The sequence below is a fragment of the Mirounga leonina genome, unplaced genomic scaffold (assembly GCF_011800145.1).
Source record: "Mirounga leonina isolate KUSES-001 unplaced genomic scaffold, KU_Mleo_1.0 Mir_165, whole genome shotgun sequence".
NCBI lineage: Eukaryota > Metazoa > Chordata > Mammalia > Carnivora > Phocidae > Mirounga > Mirounga leonina.
Window position 1 is genome coordinate 61728467 of NW_023270415.1, and position 26564 is coordinate 61755030.

Consider the following 26564-nt stretch of genomic DNA (forward strand, 5'->3'; position numbering starts at 1 on the left):
CCTATGTATCCATTTATCTTTTTATAACTAATTTATTTCTGTTCTTATGATAAAATGGATTCTTTACCATTTGTTGAGACATGCTTTATGCCTTACAACCTGATTAGTTTTAATAAATTTTCTGTGTCTCCCTCAAAGGAATTTCTACTCCCTAAGTGTTGGAACAGTGTTTTACATATGTCTTTGAGGTCAAGCTTATTCTTTGTGCTGTTCTAGTTTTCTCTGTTCTACTGAAAACTGTTAAGTAAAAATTTCCTACTATGATGTAGAGTTGTGTATTTTTCCCTGTAATTCAGTTAATTCATTTTTAATATCTGAAGCTATACTACTCATTACATATAAACTCAACATTATATTTCCTGAGAAATATTAGCTTTTGAGAAAATTCACCTCTTTCTCTAGTGTATTATATTTTGCCTTTAATACTACTTTTGTTTGATATTATTATATTAATGAAGACTTCTTTTAGGTTAATGTTTGCCTGGAATACCTTTCTCTAACCTTCACTTTTAACCATCCTGTGCTTCTTATAAACAACATGTAGCTGGATTTTGTGTGATCGTGTGTATGTGTGTGCGTTTTAATTTAGTTTGATAATCTTTGTTATCAAACATAGTTGCATTGATTTTCGGTTACTGAAATACCTGGATTCATTTTTACAACATTATTTTGTGGTATCTGTTCTACTTTTCAATATTTCTTTTATTAGCACTTTTCTTTCTTGATTTATTGAGGTTTTTTTGTATTTGAAGTTTTTCTCTTTGCAGTTTTTCTTCTGGAAGCTTAGAAATTATAGACTACATATACTCTTTATCACTTGGAGTCATGAACAGCAACTCTTCTGTGATGTGGGTCCCCCCCCCCCCAGCTAATTCACCTACTAAGAATGTCACCTTTTGGGGTCCTGGCTTTTTGTAAAGGACTTTTTGTAAAGATTCAATCTCCCATCCTGCTCAGGGTCTGCTTTAACTCCTGTCCAAATCTCTCCCACACTGGTCATAGCTCTAACACCTAGATCACAAGATGCCAGCTGTAGGACTTGTGAAGTAGAGCTTTCTGAATGTGTCCTGACCTTGTTCTCCTCTCAATCTCTGTTATCTGTCTACCTATTATCATCTAGTGTATTTAAGTGTATTTAAGTGCAAACTGGGAGGGTTTTCTCTAAACATTTGGTCATTCATCTTGCTAGAAATGGAAGACCACACTTTGGTTCTGATACAATCATTTCCTTATGTAGTTCTGACAGGTTTATGCAAGCCTGGGACAAAGGGGAAAAAGTACTATATTTGATTTGTATGTCTCCTTCAAATCTGCAGAAATAAACTCTCAGATGATATTCTTTAGGGAATTAAGGAAACAAAAGGGATGAACCCTAATAAAATGATTTCCTTCCACTATGCATATTATGTTCCTATACTCACTTATTTAATCCTTAGAACGACTCCATGCGATAGTTATTACCCTCATTTTATGGATGAGGTACCTGAGACCACATTTTAAGGTTATTAAATTACTGAATTGGGATTCAAACTCTTGCTTATCTAATTCCACAGTCTGTACCCTTTCCTGAATTATGCTGCCTTTCTCCAGAAGGCTCTGAGGGATTCTTTTTGGAGCTGGTAAAAACAATCCTGGTTAGTCTTTCCCTGGTAATTTTCATAGCAAACAATGCAGCTATTTACCCGGCATCGCTTAGAACTCTGCTAATTGCTAGCACTCATTCTGTTAGCAAACATGGTATTTATTGACTCCAGAAAGAGTCCAGATTGTGGGAAAACATAAACAGTGATAACACAAACAAATGCTTTCAAAGCAAGCCTTTGTTTGGGTCCTAGTGTCAAGCAATTTTTATTTTTAATTGTCATTTTTACTTTTGACCAAATAGCTCCCATTTAACACTCTTTAAACCTCTGAGAGTAATTAAGCCCTCCATAAAATCTCCTGATGTCAGTTCATATACTCAATCTCATAAAATATATATATCTGTTTATGCAAGAGCCTATGCAGCCCTGCAAGCTAAACCTAAACTGTTATTGAAGGCACATTGCCAAGTCTAATGGATGACCCAAGAGTGCCATAGATAAGCTAATCTTATTTTATCTCTCTGCTTTATCACTGTGGAACTTACCACAGGCAAAGCACTGAGGAAAAGGCTCTCTCTCCCTGTCTTTCTACATGTCGCCCTTTCCCCAGCTGAACTTGAAATGTCTAAAGTGGATCCAAGAAAGCTCCAGCATCTGGGATGCTTAGAGAATAAACCATAAAGATGGCACATAGGCCCATTTTCACTGGTCATGTCACCAGACCATTCACTGGTCATGAGCTGCCTCACCAGTGGAACATAACCACTTCTGCTCAAAACCAGGTTGGAAGCAACATACTCAGGCAACTCACGCTCAAGCCATATGGCAAGGGGTTAGTTTGGATCACTGTAATTTAGAGGTCAGTGACACAAATGCAAACCAAGCCAGGCAAGTTTTCTATTTCAAGGCTTCATACATGATCAAAGAGAACAACATGGCAGTGTAAAGTGAAGAGAAGTGAAGGTGCATTATTTCCATTACATGTAGCCATATGTATTTGCAAAGTGGCTCATAAGATGTTGTCATTCCCTGGGCTATAAAAGGCCCCAAATCCTTCTTTGTGCAAGGTTTGCCCCAAAATACAGTTTCGAGAGGAAAAAAGTATTAGCATGCTCTCCCAGTGGATGTCCCTAGTTCTGTTGAAATGGGTGTGTTTACATAATCTGGGCACTCAGGGAAAAAATTACGCACTTCTGTGTAATTTTCCCCAGAGGTGAAATTGAACAAAAATCAATTGCACATCTGGGTCTGGGGCTGCTTCAGCCTCTAATGCAAAAATGAAGATGAATTCCAAGTGATCAAAATGCGCAGAAGTGCTCACCCCTGACAATTTTTTCCCTCCCTGGAATGGAAAGTATAACAACTGTTTTTCTGAAAGATAAATTACAATCAGCTGCTGTTAGTTTTATTATTTTTAAGACTTTCTACTGATCAGACTGATAGTCTTTTATTATTGAATACACACGAAAAGAAAAACATCCTAACACTTTCCCATGATTTTAACTGGAAGGAACTCTAGATCAAATTGGGTGTGCCTTGTGTATTTTAATATTAGATAATAATCATACACTATGTTTGTGATTAACATTACTTGGGAATGGTTACATGAGAAATGATGCAAACATTATCTTTTTTTTTTTAACATTTAAGCAAATTTAATCTTCAAATCCAGGTATTTTAAAGCAGTACATAATTTCCAACTGAAGGTTATAAAATAGTAAGCTTACAGAAAGAAGATAATTTAAAGACAGAAGACATTTCCATGGGCTAGAGTGACCTAGGAAAACCTTAAAGAAAAATCAAACACTGTATCTTTTTAAACTTGATTTTAATCACCCATTGCCACATTTGAATTATGCTTTGAACTGCAGCAAAGACAGCAGCTGTTAATGAAGAACTGAAATAGTTAATTCCCCTACCATACCCTCACTCTGACATTGTGGGGTGTATTGTCAGTGTTTTATATACATAAGAGGGAATACGTAAAAAGTCTATTTTAACACTGTAATCAAGACATGCATATTTGATGCATTTTGCTGATTTCTGTGTTGGACAACCCTGTTCCCTATGTGTCTGAGATGTTTATGTCTCTTTTTGGGGGCAGCTAAGGGGAGATGTACTGCTTGGCCCTGTGGGATTCACTTGACCAAAGAGATAGTTGGGTAAGCAGACAACTTGAGCCCAGATAGCAACACAAATTCCAACACATGGACGCATGACTTACCTTGGCAAATTTCTCGTCTGCAAATAATTCCCTTCTAAAGGATACTACCGAGATTCAGAGCTGACCCTTGCACTTTCTCTCCACTTGGGACTGGGCCATTTTGCCATTTTAGTGGCGGTGATGAGGGAAGCACAATAAATGCTTGTAGGCTTTATTCTGTTGCAAGTGCCCAGATAAACCACAAAATCAACAGTCACAACATTTTCTTTAGCCGAACAAGGAATTCCAAAAACAAATCCCTGTGTAAATGATAGCATGATGTCTACATTCTTAGTCAAAATATACTTTTGAGTCCGGTTGTTATGGTGTCAGAGCAAATGCAAAGCATTCCCCTAGTGCCATCTGGTAGCCAAGCAACTCAGACAGGAGCACGGTCACTCAGGGCACATACCGCTTATCTCCAATCAGCTGCATTACCCACTCTATGCTACAAGGGCAGGGTAAACTCAAGTTTGAGATAGAATCAAGGACAAAATTATCATCATTGATACCTCTGGGCTGATTCTGTAGTACAGCCCTCAATAGAAATATGGCAAAGGTGGCCTGCATGCTGCTGATGGTACTTAGTGACCAGGCTGGGGGGCGGGGAGGGGGGACGCTATGCATCTGGACTATCAAGCTTAGAAAAAATAAAGATTGTGGGTCGGCTTCCAAAAGCAAGCTCCAAACAGCAGCACAAGGGAAAGAAAAGGTTCAAGTGTTCTTCAAAAACGAGAAGAAACTGGTTTGAGCCTAGCTTTAAGGAACATACGTAAATGGTGGCGGGAGGCTATTTTCTCATTAGGCAATGGAGACTTCTCTCATTTGTATTACTACAGATGTACTGTCCCTCAAGCACTCTAGGTCCTCTAGATAGAAGAGTTTCTAATAATTGCAGCCTATTTCAGCCACCTGTACAAGGCAGGGATCTGCCTGCTTTTAGTTTAAGTGGCAGATGTGTACACTCTGGGTCCCCAAGAAGAAATCACAAGGCTGCCCTCCTTCTTCCTAGGTTAGTGATCACATCCTAATAATAGTCTTCACAGCACCTTATGTTTACCCACACACAGTTCAAACATCCACATATTACCTAAATTCAGTTTCAGAAACAGCTAGCAGTGATAGTAGGGAGAATGTCATAATTTCTCCTTAATAAATATGGAAACTGAAGCAGAGATTTTCCTAAGGTCAAGCAATTAGCTTATTCTAGAAACTAAAAGGGTCCTAAGAGAACTCATTTTGGCCTCCAGTTTCACAGATTAGGAAGTAGAGGATGAGAAAGAAAGGTATGATGGTGAATTAGTAACAGAGAAAGAAAAAAAGACTCAGAATTCAGTGCTCTTTTAAAATGTAGCATCACACGTGTAGACGGGAGGCTCCTCTCATTCAAGGGCTTTCCTGTGTGCTGTGGATTTAGGAATGCAAATGCTGTGAGGCAGAGATTCTTTCTATCTTGCTCACCACTTTATTGTCAATTCCTAGCCCAGAAACCATTCTGTGATGTTAGGTGAATGAACGGATGTCTTCTAGTAGATACAAGACATTTTTAGGAGTAGATTGCTGACGTTTGGCACAAAGTAACAATCTCTTGACCAGAGAAAAAGACAGTATGTCATCTATATGCCAATCATCTCTGTAAATGACATGAAACATCTGGAAGTTGCTTAGAAATCTGCCTTGGATGGTGGAGGGGTTCTGAATCAGGCCCTGAGACAAGCTAGTAGAGTGCTCATAGACTCCTTTAGTAGGACTAAGGAGACCCTCTACTGAGTAGGATTCCAGGGATGGTTAGAAACCAGTCCCCAATTTCTAAACCCATATCTCCTCTACCTTCCCTAAAGTTTGCTCAGCATCCATTTTTCTACATTAAAGGCTATGATTCTCACCAGGGAGTCCTGTCAAACTATATGTCCTATTCCACCATGTAGGTATAGAAAGCCACTGTTTCATACAGGAGTTGTATCCTTCAGGTGCTTTTGGTAGAAACGAGGTCCAGATCCCTGAAGAAAGACTTTAATGATCTCTGTTTGAAGGCAAGTTATTTGGAGAAAGGGCTAAGAAACTGAGCTTGAGTGACACTGGGTGGTAATAATTTAATTTGCTGTGGTTATAGTTTATCAAGTCTTCCAGCTTCCATTTTCTTATCTGGCCATCATGACCCCGTAGTGTAAGTAAAAATGATTATTTCCTTTTTTCAGAGGGGAAATCAAGGTTTGGAGTGGCTATGTCACATGCGTGAAGTCAAACATCTGGGAGAAACTTGAACTTAGGTCTTCTCATTCCAAGTCCATCGTCCTTTCCATTTCCCTAAGGACATGAGGTCCAAGCCAGGTAAAGACTCCCCCCACCTTTGATCTCCCCAGAAAGGCTGGTGCTGGCTATCCATGAGCAGTTGAAAGCTGGGCTCCAGCAGCTGCCCGTTTCTCCCATGATCTAAAGAACATGAAACTTCTATGTAAACCCAACCTGTCCATCTTCTGCAATTTGTTTCTCTTGTTTTTCAAACATACATTTTGTTCTAAGCTTCCAGAAATCGTTGAAGTTGAAATTCTAATTAACCCCGGCAATAAGTACTGTAACTACAGGGGAGGTTTTTTTTTTTTTTTTATGAGATGAGAATGAACCTCAAATGTTACTGGAATTTGCTAAAAATGGACAGAGATCAGGATTCAGATGCTTCAGTGGACACCACCCAGTTGTTCCCTCTATCTACCCCAGAAGAGGTGCAAGTTTTCAAAGCAAATATGACTATTTTTATCAGGCAGGCTGTTTTCATTAGCTCTGGTTCCCCACCACATTTTCATTTTATTTTTTATCAGTCAGATATATTTTGTATTTTCTCTCTTTTCCCTTGAAGCATATCAATTAAGCCCAAATTAAGCATCAGGTAGAAGGAGCTGGACAATGACTACCATGGATTAAATATACAAACAATAAAAATTCCAATGAGCCTAGACATATTACAAATAAATCTAGTTCTAAGTGTGATTGCATGTGGAGTTTCACTTTATGTTTGGCTAGGACTCATGGAGAAAAATACTTAGTACTCCTTCTCTGGCACTTTACTTTTATGGGAAGTGTTGTCTCTTGGTAAAAACAAGATATTGCTTTCCAGACTCATTTAGAACTTATTCCCTATTGTGTTGATGGCAGCTTTTGGGACACTGATCAACAAATACCATTTAAGTCCCTAGCATGAGGTCAGAACCACCAGACATGCAAAGGATATAAACCACAGTGAGAGAATCTTATTCCTTAGGTATTTTATAGGCTAGTTTTGGAAGGGTAGATACACAACCCAAATGTTCTATTCCTCACTTGTAAACCCAAGAAAGATGCTGTTAATCCACCACAGCATCCTTCGCACAGACTTGGTAAATAGTTTTGCAATCTTCATCTAATCAGCTATGTCCAATCTGAATTGGTACAGGAATGAGAAGAAAAGCCCACTGGCCATACCTGAACAAGTCTGTGAGACGAAGCTAAGGACAAGAGTAAGAAAAACCAAGCACTGTATCCTAGGGAAGGGAGGTACATCCTAGACTCTGGTGATGAGCCTTCTGTAAAGACAGAGGGTTTCCATTGGGTCTTGTCAATATGGCTAGAACTTAGAGAGATGAAGGGGAACAGAAGTAACAGACTCCAAAGAGCAAATGTGTGGATAGAGGAGATGAATACAGAATATGAATATGGAATAGGGGTTGCCTTGGGATTGCAGAGTTGCATTCTGTTCTCATTATCTAGGAGTTTCATTCAGAAACTTCCCCTATTGTGGTTATGTTCTGATTCATAAATTCTAAGCATGGAGACATAGTGGTTTCTGATCTGCAGATGTCCAGTGGCACCCTAAAGTATTATGTATCACATTCTGGAAGGTGTATTAGCTCATTTTCAAAGAAAAAGGTGACTCTGAGTCATAGCTTTCATGTCAATAAAATGGGTAAAATAAAGGTGACTTTAAAAGTTTGCCAAATCTACCATTTACCAAGCTCTTTATTTTTTTTTTTCTACTAAAAGCCTTTCCAAATATATTCCTTTAGATGCATTAGAGGCAACCTCGATGGTCACTTTTTGCCCCTTTATGATAAAATGAAGAAAGCACTAGCTTTCTTGCACTTTTTAAAGGTAGATGAAACAATAAGCCAATCCCTCTATCTTTTGCAGTTTGGGCGTGTACCTTGCTTGAGGGAGAACTGGCTAGGGTGACCTCATAACTTCCCTTCAAATGATAGAATTCTGTAAATTTTCCCACTGAACTGGACAAGAATCTTCATATCCTGTTTGGAACATTTCCACAATTAGATTGACAAGTGAATGACTGTGATTGCCCAACATATCCGTGTTCCTTCCAACCTTCATCCACAAGAAGTGTGTAATGGTTCCCCTTACCCTTTCTATCTAGACAAAAAAGAAACGTTGAGACTGACTGGAAATGGTGGTGTAAAATTCATTAAGTTCTCTTGCAATTACTAGAGGTGACGTACTGTATACTCAGCATCACTGTTTTCCAGAAAATGGGTATTAGCAGAATCTTGGAGAAGTAGTGGATAAAAACTCATCTGATGCTGAAACTACATGATCCCAGGCAGGTAAAGGACCTGGCTAAAGTTCCTTCTAATTTCCATGTGGGTTCAGAAGTCTGGGTTATGTGCTGCCTTATCCTCTTCTACTCGGGCAGGATCCTCCTGATTTCCTATTCGATTTCTCTGCTCTTAGTCATGTTTGTTCAGAAATGGTTGCAAGGAAGAGCCTGGACTATTAGTCACATGGGTGGACTTCTGGACTGCATCTCACAATTCTGAGTGGTTTGTAATCCATTTTGCACAGTGGGCATTCATAAGTCTTGAATCTTTCCATGGGAAATCTGATAGCTCCCATGTAATAGTGATCATATACACTTTGGAGAATATAGGAGTTTTTTAAAAGAAGTCGGTAAAGCAGAAAAAGCCAAACAATCCAAAGAGCAGCTTGAAGGTTTGTTGTATTTAATGAACTAGAATGCTGCCATTAAAAAATAAGAAACCAATGATATTTTCTCAGGTTGCTGTGGCATCAACAAACTTCCCTAAAACCCTTTCCCCTTTCTATTTCTATCCCTCCAAAAGACCTACTAATCTAGAATGGCATGCTTGAAAAACTGTTCTGCCATAGGTAATGTGGCATCATGGAAACGGACACAGGCTTTGGAGACAACATGGCGTCATTTCAACACCAGATCTGTTCCTTCCTAATTGTGTGACAGCAGGCAATTTGCTTACATTTGTTCAGCCTTGGCTTTCTTGTCTGTAAGCTGGGAACAATAATTTGGCAATTTCACAGAGTTATTGCAGAGACTAAGTGGGACCTAGTCCAGTACCTGGCACAGGATGGGCGTAGGATAATTGCCAGCAATTACTATTGTAAAAGTCTCACCCTGTGAGAACCCTTGTCTGATACTTAGAGAAAGACATGGAATGGCTGGCTGTAGAACAGTGATGCTTGAGTTTGGTGGGTGGGGGCGAGCATATGTTAGAAAGATGTGTTGGGCTCTTCTGTCCAAGATGCAGTTAGGGATGGCAATTTTCTTGTCTTTGTTGGGGCCTGTTCATGTCTGAATGTGGTTTCCTGTTTCTCATCAATCTCTCTTCCTTCCCTCTTCTGAAATCTATCCAACCTTTTCCTTCTAGTATCTTTAAGAAAAGTAATAAAGGCTAACATTACCACTCCCTTACTCTGCAGAGATGAGAACATTTTCTTCTGTTACCCCTGAGGCGATGTGTCATAAGCTGGCAGGGTTCTCCTGCTCCATTTAACTAGGAATCCAGGGTAGTGGGACCAGGAGGCTGTGAGTAGGAAGGGGATGGATCGAGGGAGGAAGGAAGAAAGCCTGGGTGTCAGCTGGATTTGTGGCTCTTGATCAACCTATGTACCAGAAGACCTGGGTAGATTCCAGTGAGAATGGTAAGAGAGGTTTGGATAAGTCAGATTAAGAATCCACAGTCTCAGTGTCCATCATAGCACCTACATTCAGAATCAAAATTTGGTTTCTCTGGTGGGTAATCCATCTGAAATCACCAATCTGCCCACCATCATTCAGATTCCTGAATATGGCCAGGAGGGTAGCCTGGTTTCATGAAACTGAAATAAATCGCTGAAACTGTTGCTCTACCATTTACTATCTCTATGACCCTACAATTTTTCTTTTTCTCAGCTGTAATATTGAGTTGTTTTAAAGACTAATTAAGATAACATATGTGAAGCACCTTGTGTCTGGAATATAAGAAACAATCAGTAAACTCAGTACCTGGAACCAAGAAACGAAGGAAGAATGTTCTCTAAACCAACAACAAAATAAAAAGTGAGCAGCCAAAGAAAAGATCTAAGAACAGTACAAAGAAATAGTTTATTGATGAAAAGGGTTGGGATAATGCAAGGAGAGTCAGAGGGAAACTCTGATCTTGATATTCATCATTCCCACCTCCCAAGAGAAACAGCTGGTGCCCAGTTTTTACTCAACATATAATTCATGATATTAACTTGTAATAAATAGTAAGAAAAAGAGGACTAGGGGAAAAGGGTCACGTATGAGGCACATCTGTAGGGGTTTTTCTTGTTGTGGTTCAATGTTCTGATTTACTAATTACTGCTGTTTACCTTCTGTTTTCCTTGTTGTCCTAGGGAGATCCTGGCAAAGTGTGACCTTCATGAAATTATGAAAGGGTGGGGTTTTAAGAACTTGTTCGTTCCTGGGAAAACCCCTCATAGACAGACAGCCCATACAGTCACACTTCCTACCCACACTTATCCTGGCCTTGGATCACAAAGATAGGAAAATAACATGGAAACCTTCTACTTTCCTGGATAGTTGAATTTAAATCCCTCGCTGTTGGTAGAGCCAAGCTTGCCATTGAAAACAACACTGTCACAGGATGTCATGAACCAACTGTCCTAAAGACCAAGCTCCGGCCTCTGAGCAGTAGTACATGTTCCTATCACAAAAATAACAATGGGAATGATGATAAGCAAATATCAACAGTTACCCTGATGCCAGCCTCTGTGCTAAAAATTGTATAGATATTATCTTTCATCCTGAAAACAAGGCTGCAAGGTAGAGGTAGAGATCATCCCCATTTACAAATGCAAAAGTCGAGGGTTAGAGACATGAACTAACATGCCAGAGATCACAGTTAGGTTCCAGTAGTGCTGGAATGAAATTCAGGTCCATGTGACAGTAAAGATATTTTCGGCCATCACCCTGCACAGCTGTCCATAATGACCTTCAGAAAGTCCGATCTTTTCAAAGTTATGAAAATTCAGATTTTGATGGCCTTGGACCTTCTTGCCCATCATTTGCTTTTCCTTCTGGAATTCAACTTGCAGCCATCGGGGACTGGGGTTCTAGGGCAGCGATTTCAGATTTCTTGCAGACCATCCTAAACTACAATTAGTTCACAATAATTAGCAAGAAACAAATGCTTCTTAAAAAAAAAATCCATTCACTTAAAATGATTTTTAATTTTATAATGATGAGTATATAATTATAGCAGGACAGAGCTATTTAGTTAGGAAAAAAAAAGAACTTCAAAGATGAGAGCTCATCTAGTGTTTATTTGCTCTGGGGTTCTAATTACTCTGAAAACTACCAAAACTTTGTATATGATTACTAACAGCATTCAATAGCAGCTTTGAGGGAAGCTGAACGAATCTATTTTTTTTTGCTTCATTAACATGGTGGGAATAAACGGCAAATGCTAAATACCAGCAGTATATATTCACTATGTCATAATTAGTCTGCTGCTCTGTTGCCACTTCAGGTCTCCTGTTTTAAAAAAACATAAAAAAATAAAACCAAACATGTCTTCCTGGTCATTTTCAAAAGGAGGCCAACCAAAGAAGATCTGTTTAGTGAGGAACACTAAACATGATATTGTTTTTCTGTAATATATTAGCAAATCCTGGTAGCTTCAGTTTGGCTTCATTACATTTCCAATATATGCATTCATCGATTCATCTTCTTTTTTCCCATAGTTAAGATTTATGCACTTTATTAATCACCTCGTGACAGCCATCTCAGCAGTTTCATTTAGCAGAGTAAACCAGTCAAACCCCATCAGACTTCTGGGGATGTCACATGGCAAACTCTGGATTCCTGGCAACTTGAATTACTCTTGCCAATATGAGATTTTTCAGAGCGATCCATCTTAGGGCCACCTAATATATCACGTCTGACTCTGCTCTTTTCCTAATTGATAGGTTGAGAGAGACACCCGCCAGATCTTGCAATTGTCCCCCTGAAGCTGCCTTGGGATAGAGGTGCCTTGGCAGCGGCAGCTCAAAATGGCAGGCAGTTAAACGTTCTGTTTTCCAAATGTAACTTGACTGATGTGAGGGGGGTGCCCATGTGACATTCAGCGAGCTCACATTTTCCAAGGGACTTTAATAAGCAATGGCAGCCTTCCATGCATTCACCGCATGCTCGGGCGGTCTAAAAATAGGATGTCACCAGGTGTGATGGACCAGCTATTCATTATGGTGTCCTAGCTTGCAGTAGTGCTAACCAGACTCAGGGGCTGTGGACACTTCCCTAAGTTGTTGTCACCAATTCTAATTCTTGGCCACACTGTATATATATATTTTTTAATGTGTTGACTTTTCCAATGTCAACTCTACTCTCCTTAAAGTTCTGAAAGTACACAGTTCTAAACATACTTTAGCATGACTCAAATAATTTTCACATCATCTCTATTAAGTCCCGAACAGCACATGTGAGTTACTGGCCAGGTTGCTTTGTGATATGGAGAGTATGCAATTGGATTCCAAATGCAGCTATAATCAGAAAGAAGCAATCTGAACACACTTAGTCATTTAAGAGAGAGGTCTTCAGAGCTCTTCCAGGTCTTACCTGATGATATGATCAAACAGAAGGTTTTAAGGGTGGCACTTTTCATACTAAAGGACTCAAATAAGGAAGATGCAATGATTGGCAAACTCTTACAGTGGAGAGGCTGAGTAGAAATTATGACCCTTATGTAACAGCATGGCACACGAGACCAAAAATTAAGAAAAAAAAAGACCAATCTGATATTAAGAAAACCTAATGAGAAATCCAGAGAAGAAAATGGGTTACCACAGGGCTATTTCTATGGTCTTTCAAATGTAGTTGCACTTCTAAAATTGGAATTAACAGTACTCAAAACTCCTCAGCCTCACAAGTTTATAAAATGGCGGTCTGGTTTAACAAAGAGAGGGCTAGATGAAACATTGGGAGACCTGTATTTTAGCCTTGACCTTGTACAAAACTGCATGGTCTGAGGCTGAGCCATTAAACCCACCATGCAATAAAGGGGCTAGAAGAGACAGTGGCTTCCAACCAGTCACCCTCAAAGGTGGCAGTGGGCCTTCTTGCCCTATTTTTGCTTTTCAGAAAAAGGACTCACAGAAATCACACATTTACCCATAATAAGATTACCTTGGATAATCAAACTGGCACATTTATTTGCTTTTTGCTTAAATTATATTAACTGAAAGAGGTAACACTAGTTATTTTGTGCTAATCCATACTCTAATTGGAGGATCATGTTTTTACTTAGTGGGAAATCAAGTTAATTGGCGCTTAATAAGCGCAAATTGTAAAGGAAATCTTTCAAAAGTAAAACTCACAGGCAACAATAAGTTTTAAATGGGAACTTGGTGGTGGCCAGTTTAGAAATGGTTTCCCAAAAATCCCTTCCAGCTTAGGATTTCTATTACTATGAATCTTTATCTATATCTATATCATCTATCTATATAAAATTATTTGGTCCTTTTCTGGTTGTCTTTTGACTTTTAGTGTAGGACAGTTTTTATCTATTAAACCCACGGCTTTACAACTTTTTCATTCAATTCTGTGTATACCTGCAGTGAGAGCATTTTAGCCAAACCTCATAATTTCCTTGGCTTACACGCTCCTCGCTTCACTGGCCTAATTATTTTAATAAGCAGCTTAACTGAAATGCTGGCTTATATTTATATTTCAATTTAATTGTGTACAGTTCCTAGTATAATGGAAACCTTGAAAGTCTTTCCCCATTTGTGAGTGTTTTACTGTGTCTCTTTGTTAGAGACACTCACAAATAAAGTAACTTCACTTTATCTTCAAACATACATCTTTTATTTCCTTTCTTCCCCATCTTTTTTTTTTTTTTTTCAGATTAACAATGCAAAGAAAAGATCCCCAAGTTCTATCATGTTGGCTGTCTACATGAAGAGAACAGAGAATCCTCGTCCAGGCTTGCAGGAGAGCCTGGGTCTGCTGCATCGAAATGAAAAACCAGCAGCACAACCCTGGGTCAGCCATCCAGCTCAGGGTGCTTGGGTATTATTCCCACTCTACTCATTACCATCATGAGCAAACAATTTTCTTAAAGGGGGAAAAAAACAGGAAGTGGAAAAAGAATGACCTGGAAAGTCACCTACTAATCACAGTCTCTGGGGAATGGAAAACAGAATTCCCCTTATGGTCTAATTATTCTTTGGTATCTTTAATGAAACCAAATCATGAGAGTTTCCAGTGTCTGGCCGATGTTTCAGAGGCCTGATTTTCACGTGTCCTGGGCCCTGAAAGAAAATATTCACTAACTTCCTGAAGTTTCCTTATTATCCTCTCTTTCCATTTAGTTCCCAGAAAAAATGTTGGTCACTTTTCTCTAACGCGGAAGTTAAGAGCTGGAGGAACATAAAAGATGTTATGTCAACTGTCATGTGTTTGGTTCTTGAAACTGCAACAGTGTGACTTCAGAATTTGTCAACGGGGAGCAGGCAACACGGTCAGGTTGACATGGAGTAGCTGACTCTCTGATGACAACTCTTCAGGCACATAGCAATGGACCCTAAGCGTGACCCTGCTTTACCAGGCAAAAGTGAATATGTGTGTCTCTTTTCATCTACGCTCCCGCACGTGGGCCGATAAAAAAAGAAAAATGCTACAGAGTGATGCTTTAGAAACCCAATTCTAGGGGCGCCTGGGTGGCTCAGTTAGTTAAGCGACTGCCTTCGGCTCAGGTCATGATCCTGGAGTCCCGGGATCGAGTCCCGCATCGGGCTCCCTGCTCGGCGGGGAGTCTGCTTCTCCCTCTGACCCTCCCCCATCTCATGCTCTCTCTATCTCATTCTCTCTCTCAAATAAATAAATAAAATCTTGAAAAAAAATAAATTATTAGAAACCCAATTCTGTTGCCTACTATAAACTGTGGCATGCCAGAATCAGGGGATTTTGGTAAATCTAATAAAACACATTCTGGATTCCTTGGATCAAAAGTAGTATTTACAGATTCACAGAAAAAATAGCAACAATGCAATAACAGCGACTTCTGTTCTGCAATACTGTTAGGCCAGGCTGGACTTGAATCTTTATTCCATTAAGATTCACAAAAACATAAACCCTTGCAAATTGGGCAATATTTTCTTTGGCTTCTGCAGGGCTCATGACTCAGAAATGTGAGGCGGCTTCCTCAAGAACACACAGGTGCCAATGGCCGGGGCCAGCGGAATATTTTCCAGGTACCTTAGGGTTCTCCAGACCCAGTCCCCTTGCTTGACACACAAGATGCTGAAATTTAGAGCCAGAAGGTATTCAGATGAGGTGAAATAGTGAGCCTAAAGTATTAAGGCTATGGGATTATACACAGTCAAGTTTGATGATTCATGATACCTGAATGGAATGTGACTTTGATGGTGAGCTTCTTGTAGGCCAGAAAAATGTCTGTTTTGCTCACCTTTAGTGGTAGCACGCTCTAGGCATTTCTTCAATATTTGTGAATGTAAAGCCAATATATGAAACTGAAAACAGAAAACATGTAAGTCAATTTACATTTGGTTTCAAAATACATGTTCTCTTCAGCAGATTTATCTTAGGAAATTATATCCTTTTTAGGATTACCACAGCCAGTTTGCCTTTTTTTTTTTTAACACTTTGGTGAAAATCAGAGCCAGATGTGTGCTGCTAGAAACCAGCTGAAGATGTGAAATGCAAAATACCCCCCAATACGCAGTCAGATCATAGGTGCCAACTGATGATAGTTCCGACCCATGGCACTCAGAGCCCGTTCCTTCTACCAACACTCAACTGGCACACTTAGGTCCTCAACCATGTGTGAGGTGTAGCAGGGAGAGACGAGGGCTCATGGGGTGAAATGGCAGGCCCGTCACTCGGTCTTCAGGCACAAGCCAGCTCTCTCCAAACACTCTCACCCTTGGTTTCTTTGGCATCGAAAGCACCTCTCAAAGCTGATCATAAACCCCACACCAAAGTAAGATTCAGTGCAACCTCTTCAGTTGAACCGTACTAGCCCCAGATTTGGGGCACCCCAGCTTCCCAATCGGAGGGTAGCCTGCTTTTATGTGAGACACGTCTGCCTGTCAGGTTAGGTGGGGAAAATGCTCACTCAGCAATGAGGCATGAGCTGCCATTCAGGGACATGAGCAGGGCCTGCTGTGCAACGTTGGAGAGAAAAGCTCTTCCTTCCAGACTGACAGCCAGGAATGCCATTTTCTTGTTCAATGAGTGCAAATCTTTTCATTTCTGCCCACAATCTCTGGAGCCCGGCTACACATCGTGACTCTCCCCCTGAGCTGAGCAGGCTGAACAGACTGACACAGGCTTAACAAACATGACCGACTTCCGTGAGCGCCATTGTGGGCAAACGGAACATAAAGTTAATTGTTTCCCTAGCAGAAGAAGAGCTTCAGAGGCTTGCTTCACTGAGAGCTGGGCGTGCTTCCGACACCCTGAAGCTCAGCTCAAATTACCAGTAGCTACATGTCAGGAGGGCCTGTTTCAGAATGGTTTTTTACACTGTGACATTAATAATTTATGAATAGGCCAGTACGCAAAACTGTACATGTATGAGGGACCAAGAGGTGGGGTCAACAGGAACTTAACTTCTTAATAAAGGCAGAAGGATGAAAAAGCCAGTAACAACACAGCCCTTGTAGGTAATATGGGAAGTGTAAATATTATCTTGTTTCTTCCATCAGTAACTGGGGGAACAAAGAAAAGACCCAAGTAGGCTCATGTAACAAAAGGTGACACTTTGTATCTTCCCCTCTGATCTGCTCTCTGAGCAACTAGGTTGGGTCTGAGTGCATGCATCTGATTCACAGTAGTTTTTACAATTGTTTAGGCTCATCTACTTAAGGAAAACTGGGGTGCATTCTATCCTGTCTTGTGTATTGTCACTGGAATTGCCAGCAAAGTGTGGAGTGCAGAAACTTTATTATGTGCTTATGTGACAAGGAAAGAGAAAGAACCAGCTTTACTTTGCAGTTTTGGTGGTTATAAAAAAGAACCCCCCCTTTTTCTCTCGCTCTCTCCACTTGAAAATTGGGAAAACAGGGCATACAAGTCAACTAGACAGAAAAGAAATCGAGTTTGTCCAGGTCAATTTTTGGCATATTGATCCACTTAGACTCTCCATCAATTAGATACAACATAACATGAAATAAAAAGAGAATTAGATTCTTCTAATCAGCTGAATTACAAGGTCAGAGATCTAAATTATTGCTTTGTTGTTTGAGAGGCAAATTATTGGTGAAAGGATATTTTTATTTTATGCATTCATTTAATCTCTGTATTTATACACTTTTCTAATAGCTATCAGAGAATGCTATGAGGCAAATAACATTTTGCAATTCAATATATATAGATTACATTTTTCATCATTCTAAATCTTAGAGATGCTTTGAAGCTCTGAAATAACCAATACTCCACTTATTGGAAAATAAAACCATGTCCAAACTACACAAACCCCAAATATCAGTGGATAACAAAGATGCATGATTCCACATATGAAAGTATCAGATGCTAGAAACTCAGTTTATTACTATAAATCCAAAGTAATTTTTATTAAGTAAAAACCCGCATAAGAAAATATATGTAAAATCTTGGCATACAAAGGACTGCTTAGTAATAATAATGGTAACCCAGCTGTCATGTACCGAGCCTTTACCAAGCAGTTCACAGCTAGGAAGGGCACTAAAGGGATCCACTGAAATATAAGATCAAATTCTTGCTCTTTATGAACTCAAAATATAGGTAATAAAAGGAAAGAAAGAAAAAAAAAGTGACCCTAACTATTTCATATGGACCAGACATTAAGCAAAGAGGTACACATATGTTTTATACTCACGATAGACCTATCAGGTAGGTGCTACTAAGCCCAGGCTGCTGGAAAAGGTCAGTGTATCTCTGTCTCATCACATAGCAAAGAGCAGTAAAGACCTTCTCTCCAGCTTCATTGCTCAATGCTCTCCACCCTCTCTTGGTGCTTCCCTATGATTATTTCTCCCCTGTTTCTCCAATGCACGGGGCTCTTATTTTTTTGTCATTGAACTTGTGTTCAAAATGTTCCCTCTGCCTTAATATCTAGTTCAAATATCTCTTCCCCAGAGAAGGAAGGCTTCCCTGAGCTCTTGGTCCAGGCAAGCCTGTTCTAGGCCAGGCACTTAATAGTGTGCGTTATTCCCTACTTATTTAGGAACATTGGATGGCTGTCTGTCTCTCAGTAGATGGTAAATTCCCTGGGGGCAGAGTCTGCAGGTCACACTCCTCCTGCTTCTCCAGCATTCAGCCAAGTGCACGGCAAGGCTGACATTAGCAAGACGGTGGATGAGGAGGCTCCAATGTGCATCTCCCCAAGGAAAACAATAAACAAACAACTTCAAACGGATGAAAACAGCTCCAGGAAAGCAAAGGACTACAATGAAGCAGCACCAAAAGTCCTGCGGGAGCTCCCAAACTGAAGGTGAGGACGGAGCAACAGTGCAGAAGGTACTCACCCGTATCATCCCGTTCCCCCTACCAGAGCAGCTCCATACCAGGAGGGTAGGGAGGGGGATCGCACCCCACAGGGAACCAGAGAACCCAGCTGATGGAGCTGCCTGGAGTCCTCCCCAGGCTGGAGCTGTCACTGAGGAAAGCCCCACCCTCAGGGGCCCGGGTCCACTGTGCCCCTCTCTCCAGGACTGGGATGCTGTAGAGCTTTGCCATCTACAGAGACCAGAGCTGTTGCTGCACGGCACTCCACCCCGAGTCGAGTCTGGGGTCAGGGCTTTGAGCTGCCATCACCTGGCTGTGTGGCTGATGCTCTGAGCCCCACTCCCTGGTCCTGAGTCTGAGTACTGATCCACCATCACCGGGGCTGAGCCCAGGTGCCGACTCGGACGTTCCATCCCCGGGCCATGCTGCGGCTGTGCACTGCTCTGTGGATCCCGAGTTACAGACACCACTCACGATCACCAGGGCCGAACGGCTACTGCTCTGCACCTTGTCCCCTGAGGCCTGAGGTCAGGACTCAGACTGCCATCCTGGGGTGCTCTGCTCTGCCGCCTGGCCCCCCACAGCTTCCGGCCACCGCTGCTCCCCTGTGGCCTCAAGAGCCCTACCTGCCGCTGCGACCAGAGACACCTCCAGGATGCCTGCAGCTTTGGCCACTGAGGACCCCCCCAGTCTTTGCCAAAATTAACCTCAACTGATGGAGCTCCATGGAGACTATGCCTCTGTGCTCTTCCTGAAACCAGAGATGCTATACCCCACCCACCACAGCGGTGCACTCTTGGCAGGAATGTATTTGGTACAGTGATTGTGGGAAAAAGTATGGTGGTTCCTCAAAAAATCTAAAATAGAATTACCATAGGATCCAACAACCCTGCTCCTGGGAATATATCTGAAGGAAATGAAATCAGTATCTGAAAGAGATACCTGCACCCCATGCTCATTCCAGCATTATTCACAAATGCTAAAATATGGACACAACCAAGTGTCTGCTGATGGATGAATGGATAAAGAAAGTGTGGTATACACACACACACACACACACACACACACACACACACACATATATATATATATATATAAAATATATATATATATATTTTTTATAATAAGCCCAAGCGCTGACAGACAGCATGGTACTTTTTTTTTTAAAGATTTTATTTATTTATCTGACACAGAGAGAGAGCACAAGTAGGCAGAGAGGCAGGCAGAGAGGGAGAAGCAGGCTCCACTGAGCAGGGAGCCGGACGTGGGGCTCGATCCCAGGACCCAGGGATCATGACCTGAGCCAAAGGCAGCTGCTTAACCAACTGAGCCACCCAGGTGCCCCTACACAATGGAATATTATTCAGCTATAAAAAGGAGGAAATTTTGCTATTTCTGACAACATGGGTGGATTGGTAGGGTACTGTGCAAAGTGAAATAAGCTAGCCAGAGAAAGACAAAAACGGCATGGTAACACTTACGTGGAATCTAAACAAAAGCCCAACTCATATAAATAGTATAAAAGTGGATGTCAGTGATGAGGGGTGTGGAAATGGGAAGATATAGATCAAAGGGTACAAACTTTCAATTATAAGAAGAATAATTTCTGAGGATCTAATGTACAGCATGGTGATTATAGTTAATAATACATTATTGTGCATTTGAAATTTGCTAAAAGGAGATCTTAAGAGTTCTCTCCCTGCCCTGAAGAGTTACCTAATGAGATGATGGATATGTTAATTATCTTCATTTTGGCAATGTCTATCAAATCATCAGGTACAACTGTAAGTATAGGCAGTTATACTCGTCAGTTATTCCTCAATAAAGCTGAAAAAAAAATAGTGCAGAGCACATAGTAGGTACTCAATAAACACTGATAGAGTGAATGACTTACCAGCTACTCCCTGACAGAGCCAAGTTAGAACTGAAGCTTGTTATTTTTCAGTACCATTCAGCTTTCATCATGTATTTCTCACCAGTGTTATTGAAAAGAATTTGCCATCATGTGTTATCTTACAAAATAAGGTAAACAAAGCTTGGATCTTGATGTCCAATTGTTAAGTGGACATTCATTTATATTTTCATCATGTATTCATTTACTCAAGAAATACTGGTTGGGGGGTGGTACCTGGGTGGCTCAGTCAGTTGAGTATCTGACTCAGTTTCGGCTCAGGTCAGATCTCACGGTTATGAGATTGGGCCCTGCATCAGGCTCTGCGCTGAACGGGGAATCTGCTTGAGATTCTCTCTGTTCCTCTCTGTTTCTCTCTCTCCCTCTGCCCCTCCCCCCACTCTCACTCTCTCTCTCTCTCAAATAAATAAATCTCTTTTTTTTAAGATTTTATTTATTTATTTGAGAGAGAGAGCACATAGAAGGAGAGTGAGAGGGAGAAGCAGAATCCCCGCTGAGCAGACAGCCCCGATGCGGGGCTCAATCTCAGGTCCCTAAGATCATGACCTGAATCGAAGGCAGACACTTAACTGACTGAGCCACCCAGGTGCCCCTAAAATAAATAAATCTTAAAAAAAAAAAAAAAAGAAATATTGGTTGACCACCCAGTGTGTGCGAGGAACTCTCCTAGCTGTCTGGGATAGAACAGTGAATAAACCAGACAAAAATTACTAGGATGAATGACATTTTATTTATTTATTTATTTTTTTAAAGATTTTTTATTTATTTATTTGACAGAGAGAGACACAGTGAGAGAGGGAACACAAGCAGGGGGAGTGGGAGAGGGAGAAGCAGGCCTCCCGCCGAGCAGGGAGCCCGATGCGGGACTCGATCCTGGGACTCCAGGATCATGACCTGAGCCGAAGGCAGTCGCTTAACCGACTGAGCCACCCAGGCGCCCCTGGTTTTACCAGGTTTTTTTTTTTTTTTTAAGATTTTATTTATTTATCTGAGAGAGAGAATGGGAGACAGAGAGCATGAGAGGGGGAGGATCAGAGGGAGAAGCAGACTCCCCGCCGAGCAGGGAGCCCGACGCAGGACTCGATCCTGGGATTCCAGGATCATGACCTGAGCCGAAGGCAGTCGCTTAACCAACTGAGCCACCCAGGCACCCTATATGAACTCTTTAAAAAAGCCATACCCTTTTTTGAGGGCATAACTGTGTTTTACTTGGGAAAAAAAGAATTTTCATAATATGATGCTTATTTTTAATCATAATACAAAAGCAGAAAAAGTAAAATGCAGTACTTATAATGGAAAAACAGCATTAACCTGCCCATTTCTGCTGGTCCTTGTAGACTTCTTGCCAGACATAATCACTTTTAACCATTTTAGTTCTTTCTTGTAGTATTTACCTCAACTGTTCATACACTTCTACCAAGGGATTACCCTGCAGAGAATCTACTCCAGAAATATTACCAGGAAAGCTGTAAGATTTAGGTACAGGGATGTTCATTCTGTTATTATTTATAATAAGAAAATCAAAAGCAACATTTGTTTGGATTGTTTGAATAAATGATGGCCTAAACATACAATTGAATATTCAGTAGCCACTTATCTATAATGGCATGGCAATAAATAAAAACACTTAAAAATTAAATATATAACAGATTACCTTTGGGTAAAGGCTGGTATCAAAGATGAATTTTTGTGTACTTCTCTTAATTACTTTTCAATTCAATGTTATCTTCAATAAATGTATGTTTTCTTATAATCAGAAAAATGGACACTATTTTTTCTTATTTTTTATTTAAATTCAATTAGCCAACATATAATACACTGCTTTAAAATGTGAATCTTTTCTGTAATCCTGAGACTTTGATTTCATGTCATGTAGTGTGGGGGCAGTTTGTGAGAAAAGGGTTGAGGGAAGTGCATATTTTCATAAGATATATTTGGGAGAAATGGGAGAAATCATTGCTTTTGGTCCAATTCTGTGTGTGTGTAAAACATATTAATAAGGGCGATGATATAGGATCTGCATAACAGAAGGAAAAGAGTTTGACTACAGTCTACTTTAGTCATGCAATGCGATGTATGTGGAGGTCTACAAAGGAGAACTGATAGATGAATGGGGTACCAATGGCCAGCAGAAACCCAAGTAGGCAAGTGGTCAATTTCAGCAAGACTGGTAGGTACAGGAAGGGTGACATGCACATCTAGGCAGGGTCCAGAGAAAGGGAGTGGGTCACATTCACCAAAAGTAGTAGTACCAGCAATAGAATTAAGGAATAGGGATTTTTCTGGAAGGTCTCATGGCTTAAGACTGTGATGAAAGATGTGGGTCATTTGGGGCCCATTGGCCTGACTCTGAAGATGCATAAGGGGAAACTCTGCTCCAATTAAGTTAGAAATTCTGGGATGATCTCCTTGGCAGGACTAGGTAGGGGAGGAAAGAGGACAGAGTAGGGCAGAGCTGTCCTGTAATGGACTTTGAAGGGAAAAATGCATTGGTCTCATCCAACTTGAGGCAAAGGATTTGCGGGGGTATAACCATTCTGAGAATGTTAAGAATACAGGGGTTCCAGAAGCAGCAAGTGGAAAATTTCAGATGAAAGCTCACCCAAAATGTACTAAGGTAGATTTAAGAGATGTTCTGAAGGATTGGCAAAAATCTCTTTGTGGCCTACTGACATGTGGCTGTAGGTTAAGTATGTATCAATAAATTTAAATATATATATATTTTTTGGATTGGGAGAGTATATGGTAGATTAATGTAATCTCTACTCAAATTTACATAATAAAAGTGTCCTCAGCGTTGGGCATGGTTCATCTCCTGATCACATGAAAGTCATGTATATTAGGGTAAGTTAGGCAATGCCGCCCCCAACCTCAGTGACTTGCTTCAACAAAGGTGTATTCCTCTTTCACATGACACTTTTATGAGAGTAAGGCAGCTTTTCTCCGTGCACAAACTCACAGATCCAGGTTCCTTCTATTTTGGCAGGCCACCATCTTTAATACGTAGCCTCACATGGCCTAGGAAAGGGGTGAGAGAGAGTGGAAGACTAGGCAGGGAATTTTGTGGCTAGACTTGGAAGTGGTATATGCATGCTTCTGGCCCGGACACAGAGGGGAATGGCAGTGTTTCTGTGTGCTCAGGGAGAGAAATGGGCTAGCAATGGTTCTCGACATGTGGTCCCAGATCGACAGAATCAAAATCAACTGGGATCTTGTTAGAAAATTCATAGGCTCCACCACAGCCTGAGTCAGGGCCTCAGTAGCGTTTCCACAAGCCCTTCAGGTGATTCTGATGCAATTAAAGTTAGAAAAAGCACGGGGGCCGGGGATCGTTTAGGCAGTCTCTTTCACGTGTTTTTTTGTTAATGTGTAAATGTTACAGCTTACATCTAGATAGTGCATGTTCCTAAAACTGTATATGCTTTTGGGTGTTTATACCCTTACTCTTCCAGGAAGCAAACTTAGAGTTTCTACAATAGGCCAACTTAAGCCTATCTTACCAATTTTGAACTTAATACAATATGCAAAGATGTTCATAAGAACTGACTGCATTTTTGAGCACTCATAGATGGAGTCCAGTAATTTTATACAGTTGGAAGCATTTATTTACTTAAAGGTTACAAGGTTTAAAGATGTCTAACAATGGCTGAACCATTTGCAGCAAGTCAAAACAAGCCCGAGTAGAAATGCTTATGACAAATTAGAAGCAGGATCAAATAGACCAGCATGGGAATAAAACCCTGGGACAAAAATGACATAATTTTAAAGAGAAAGAAAGAAAAAAAAAAAGGAACTGCAAAGAGTGCAATGTGGTGGGACCACTAGATGTGGATAATTAGCAAGTTGTAATCATCATGGAGGACTCATACCATGTGAAATGTGTTACAACTGTGAACACGGCTAGGAGTAAAAATATGAAATAACAATATGAAAAGCTTTGATGCAAGTGGTTCTCTTGACCCACTCACTGAAACACCTTCTATATTATTACAATGCTCATTGGGGGTGTGTCAGTCAAAGTTACAGATTCAAAAGCAGCTCAGCCATTGTCCACTCATAAATGGACCCCAGCCTGAATCACTGACCAGCATTTAATTAGACACCTGTGAAATGCTTCAAAAGCTGGACTACTGGACTCATTAAGTGTTGTATCTTAAAACAATGAAACTGTTCATTTGTTTACTATAAACATATAAACTGCATCAATATTTCATTCACACTTTTAACATCTGCTAGAATGGCATATGTCATGATGAATGTAGGTATTTTATTCCTAATCAGTTTATAAGTTATAAAAGTAACACAGGCTCAGGGACAAAAATGATCCATACAGATGGTTACAGAATAAAAAGTAAACATTGTCCTCTTCCACATTTCTACACTTCCCACACATAACCACTGCTACTAGTTCCTTATGTTCTTCTTAGGGAAAACTTGTCCAGGTAGAGAGTCCCTGACCTGCATTTTAGGAATATCTCATTTAAAATAGGCATCTTAAAAAGCTGTCACAAATAAGGCAAAGACAACATACTTAAAATAACAGTGGAAATTGAGAGAACGAAAGAGCTCAAGCTAAGGCCAAGAATACAGTAAGTCTATACATACACAGATGCTGGAATGTGGGTAAAGTTCTTCACGATACTTTCTAGTAACACAGAGTTGAGCATTTTTGCTGGGGTAGATTAAAAGGGCAAGGGATCAAAGGGAGAGAAATTAAGTCTGTATATTATTCACGGAAGCCAGAGGAGGAAAACTTGGATGCCTTCCAGGAAAGAATAGGGACCATACTCACTTGTTCACTGTTCTTCAATTTCTTAGGTCACATCTCAAATGTGAATGGTGGCATCTTGAATCTGTAGCCACCTCTATTCCTTTGCTTGTTAATTTATTTATGGTATACTTATTAAGTGTCTACTTTGTGACATTAGCTCTGATCTCCAAGAGTTTATAACAGAGATGGAGAAAACAAGATGAGCATACACGGAACATTTGGAGAATAGTCAAAGATGGTATACAAAAAGATAAACTGAATATAATTAAGTGCCAGCCTGCATGGTACCATGAGCAACACTTAATTAAATTCCTGGTTCTAAGAAAAGAACCTCCCACAATTTCGTACTTTCCACTGTAACTAATACCTGGAGTTCAGTCCAGTAATGTGATTTAGCAATGACTGTATTTCCATTCTCAAAAGGGAAATCTGTTATTCCTTTTTTTTTAAATTTTATTTATTTATTTTTTTTAAGATTTTATTTATTTGCGAGAGAGAGAATGAGAGACAGAGAGCATGAGAGGGAGGAGGGTCAGAGGGAGAAGCAGACTCCCTGCCGAGCAGGGAGCCCGATGCGGGACTCGATCCAGGGACTCCAGGATCATGACCTGAGCCGAAGGCAGTCGCTTAACCAACTGAGCCACCCAGGCGCCCTGAAATCTGTTGTTCTTGAAATGTGTATATGTTTATATGTGTGTGCATGTTTAAAAATACCTAGTTAGTTTCAGGGGGAGGCAGAGTGGATTTGATTGCATTTAGTGATTGATTGTTCAAATTTAGTACCTCCGGGAAAAGATGTCATAGGATCATAAAATCTAGAGGGAGAAGCCTGAGAAATCAACAAGGTCAATCCCTTGCCTCCAGGTGGGACGGAACTCCTGACTGATTACCTAGCCAAAAAGTTACAGTGACATTCTTGTATATATTTTCTTCTTGCATATATTGAATCAGAGTACAGCAAGGCCTCTGGTACTGGACCATTATAAAGCAATATGTGAGGCTAATACAAAATGCCTGGAAGGAAACTAAGTTAATATATATGGCTTTACGTTTACAAATGAAGACTCATCCATCATCAAAGACCCAGAATGATCACTGCCGAGACACACAAAAGAACTTAAGAGAAATACCTGTTTTCATTTGTGTATCATCCCTTCAACACAAGCAATGACGAGAAAGACGTGTGCATTTCCTGGACTTGATCTGGGGTATGCAACACATTTTACAAAGGGATTAAAGGGTCCGAGGTCTCTTAGACAAGACTATGTTATGCCAATTTCACATTAGAGACAACTTATGTTGTGGAGTCTGCAAAAGAATAA

General features: G+C 40.4%; 1 protein-coding gene across 4 annotated transcripts in view; it reads right to left on the bottom strand.

Moving 5' to 3' along the window:
* SAMD12 (sterile alpha motif domain containing 12) overlaps nucleotides 1–26564 on the bottom strand; it is a 380385-nt gene that overhangs the window by 77427 nt on the left and 276394 nt on the right. Inside the window, exon 5 of one of the 4 annotated variants that reach the window (XM_035011804.1) lies at nucleotides 15519–15582. The exons of the other annotated variants lie outside the window; for them this stretch is intronic. Coding sequence (XP_034867695.1) covers nucleotides 15521–15582 — 62 coding nt within the window. The 3' untranslated portion in view covers nucleotides 15519–15520. The remainder of the gene's footprint in view (nucleotides 1–15518; nucleotides 15583–26564) is intronic. 4 annotated transcript variants of the gene reach the window in all.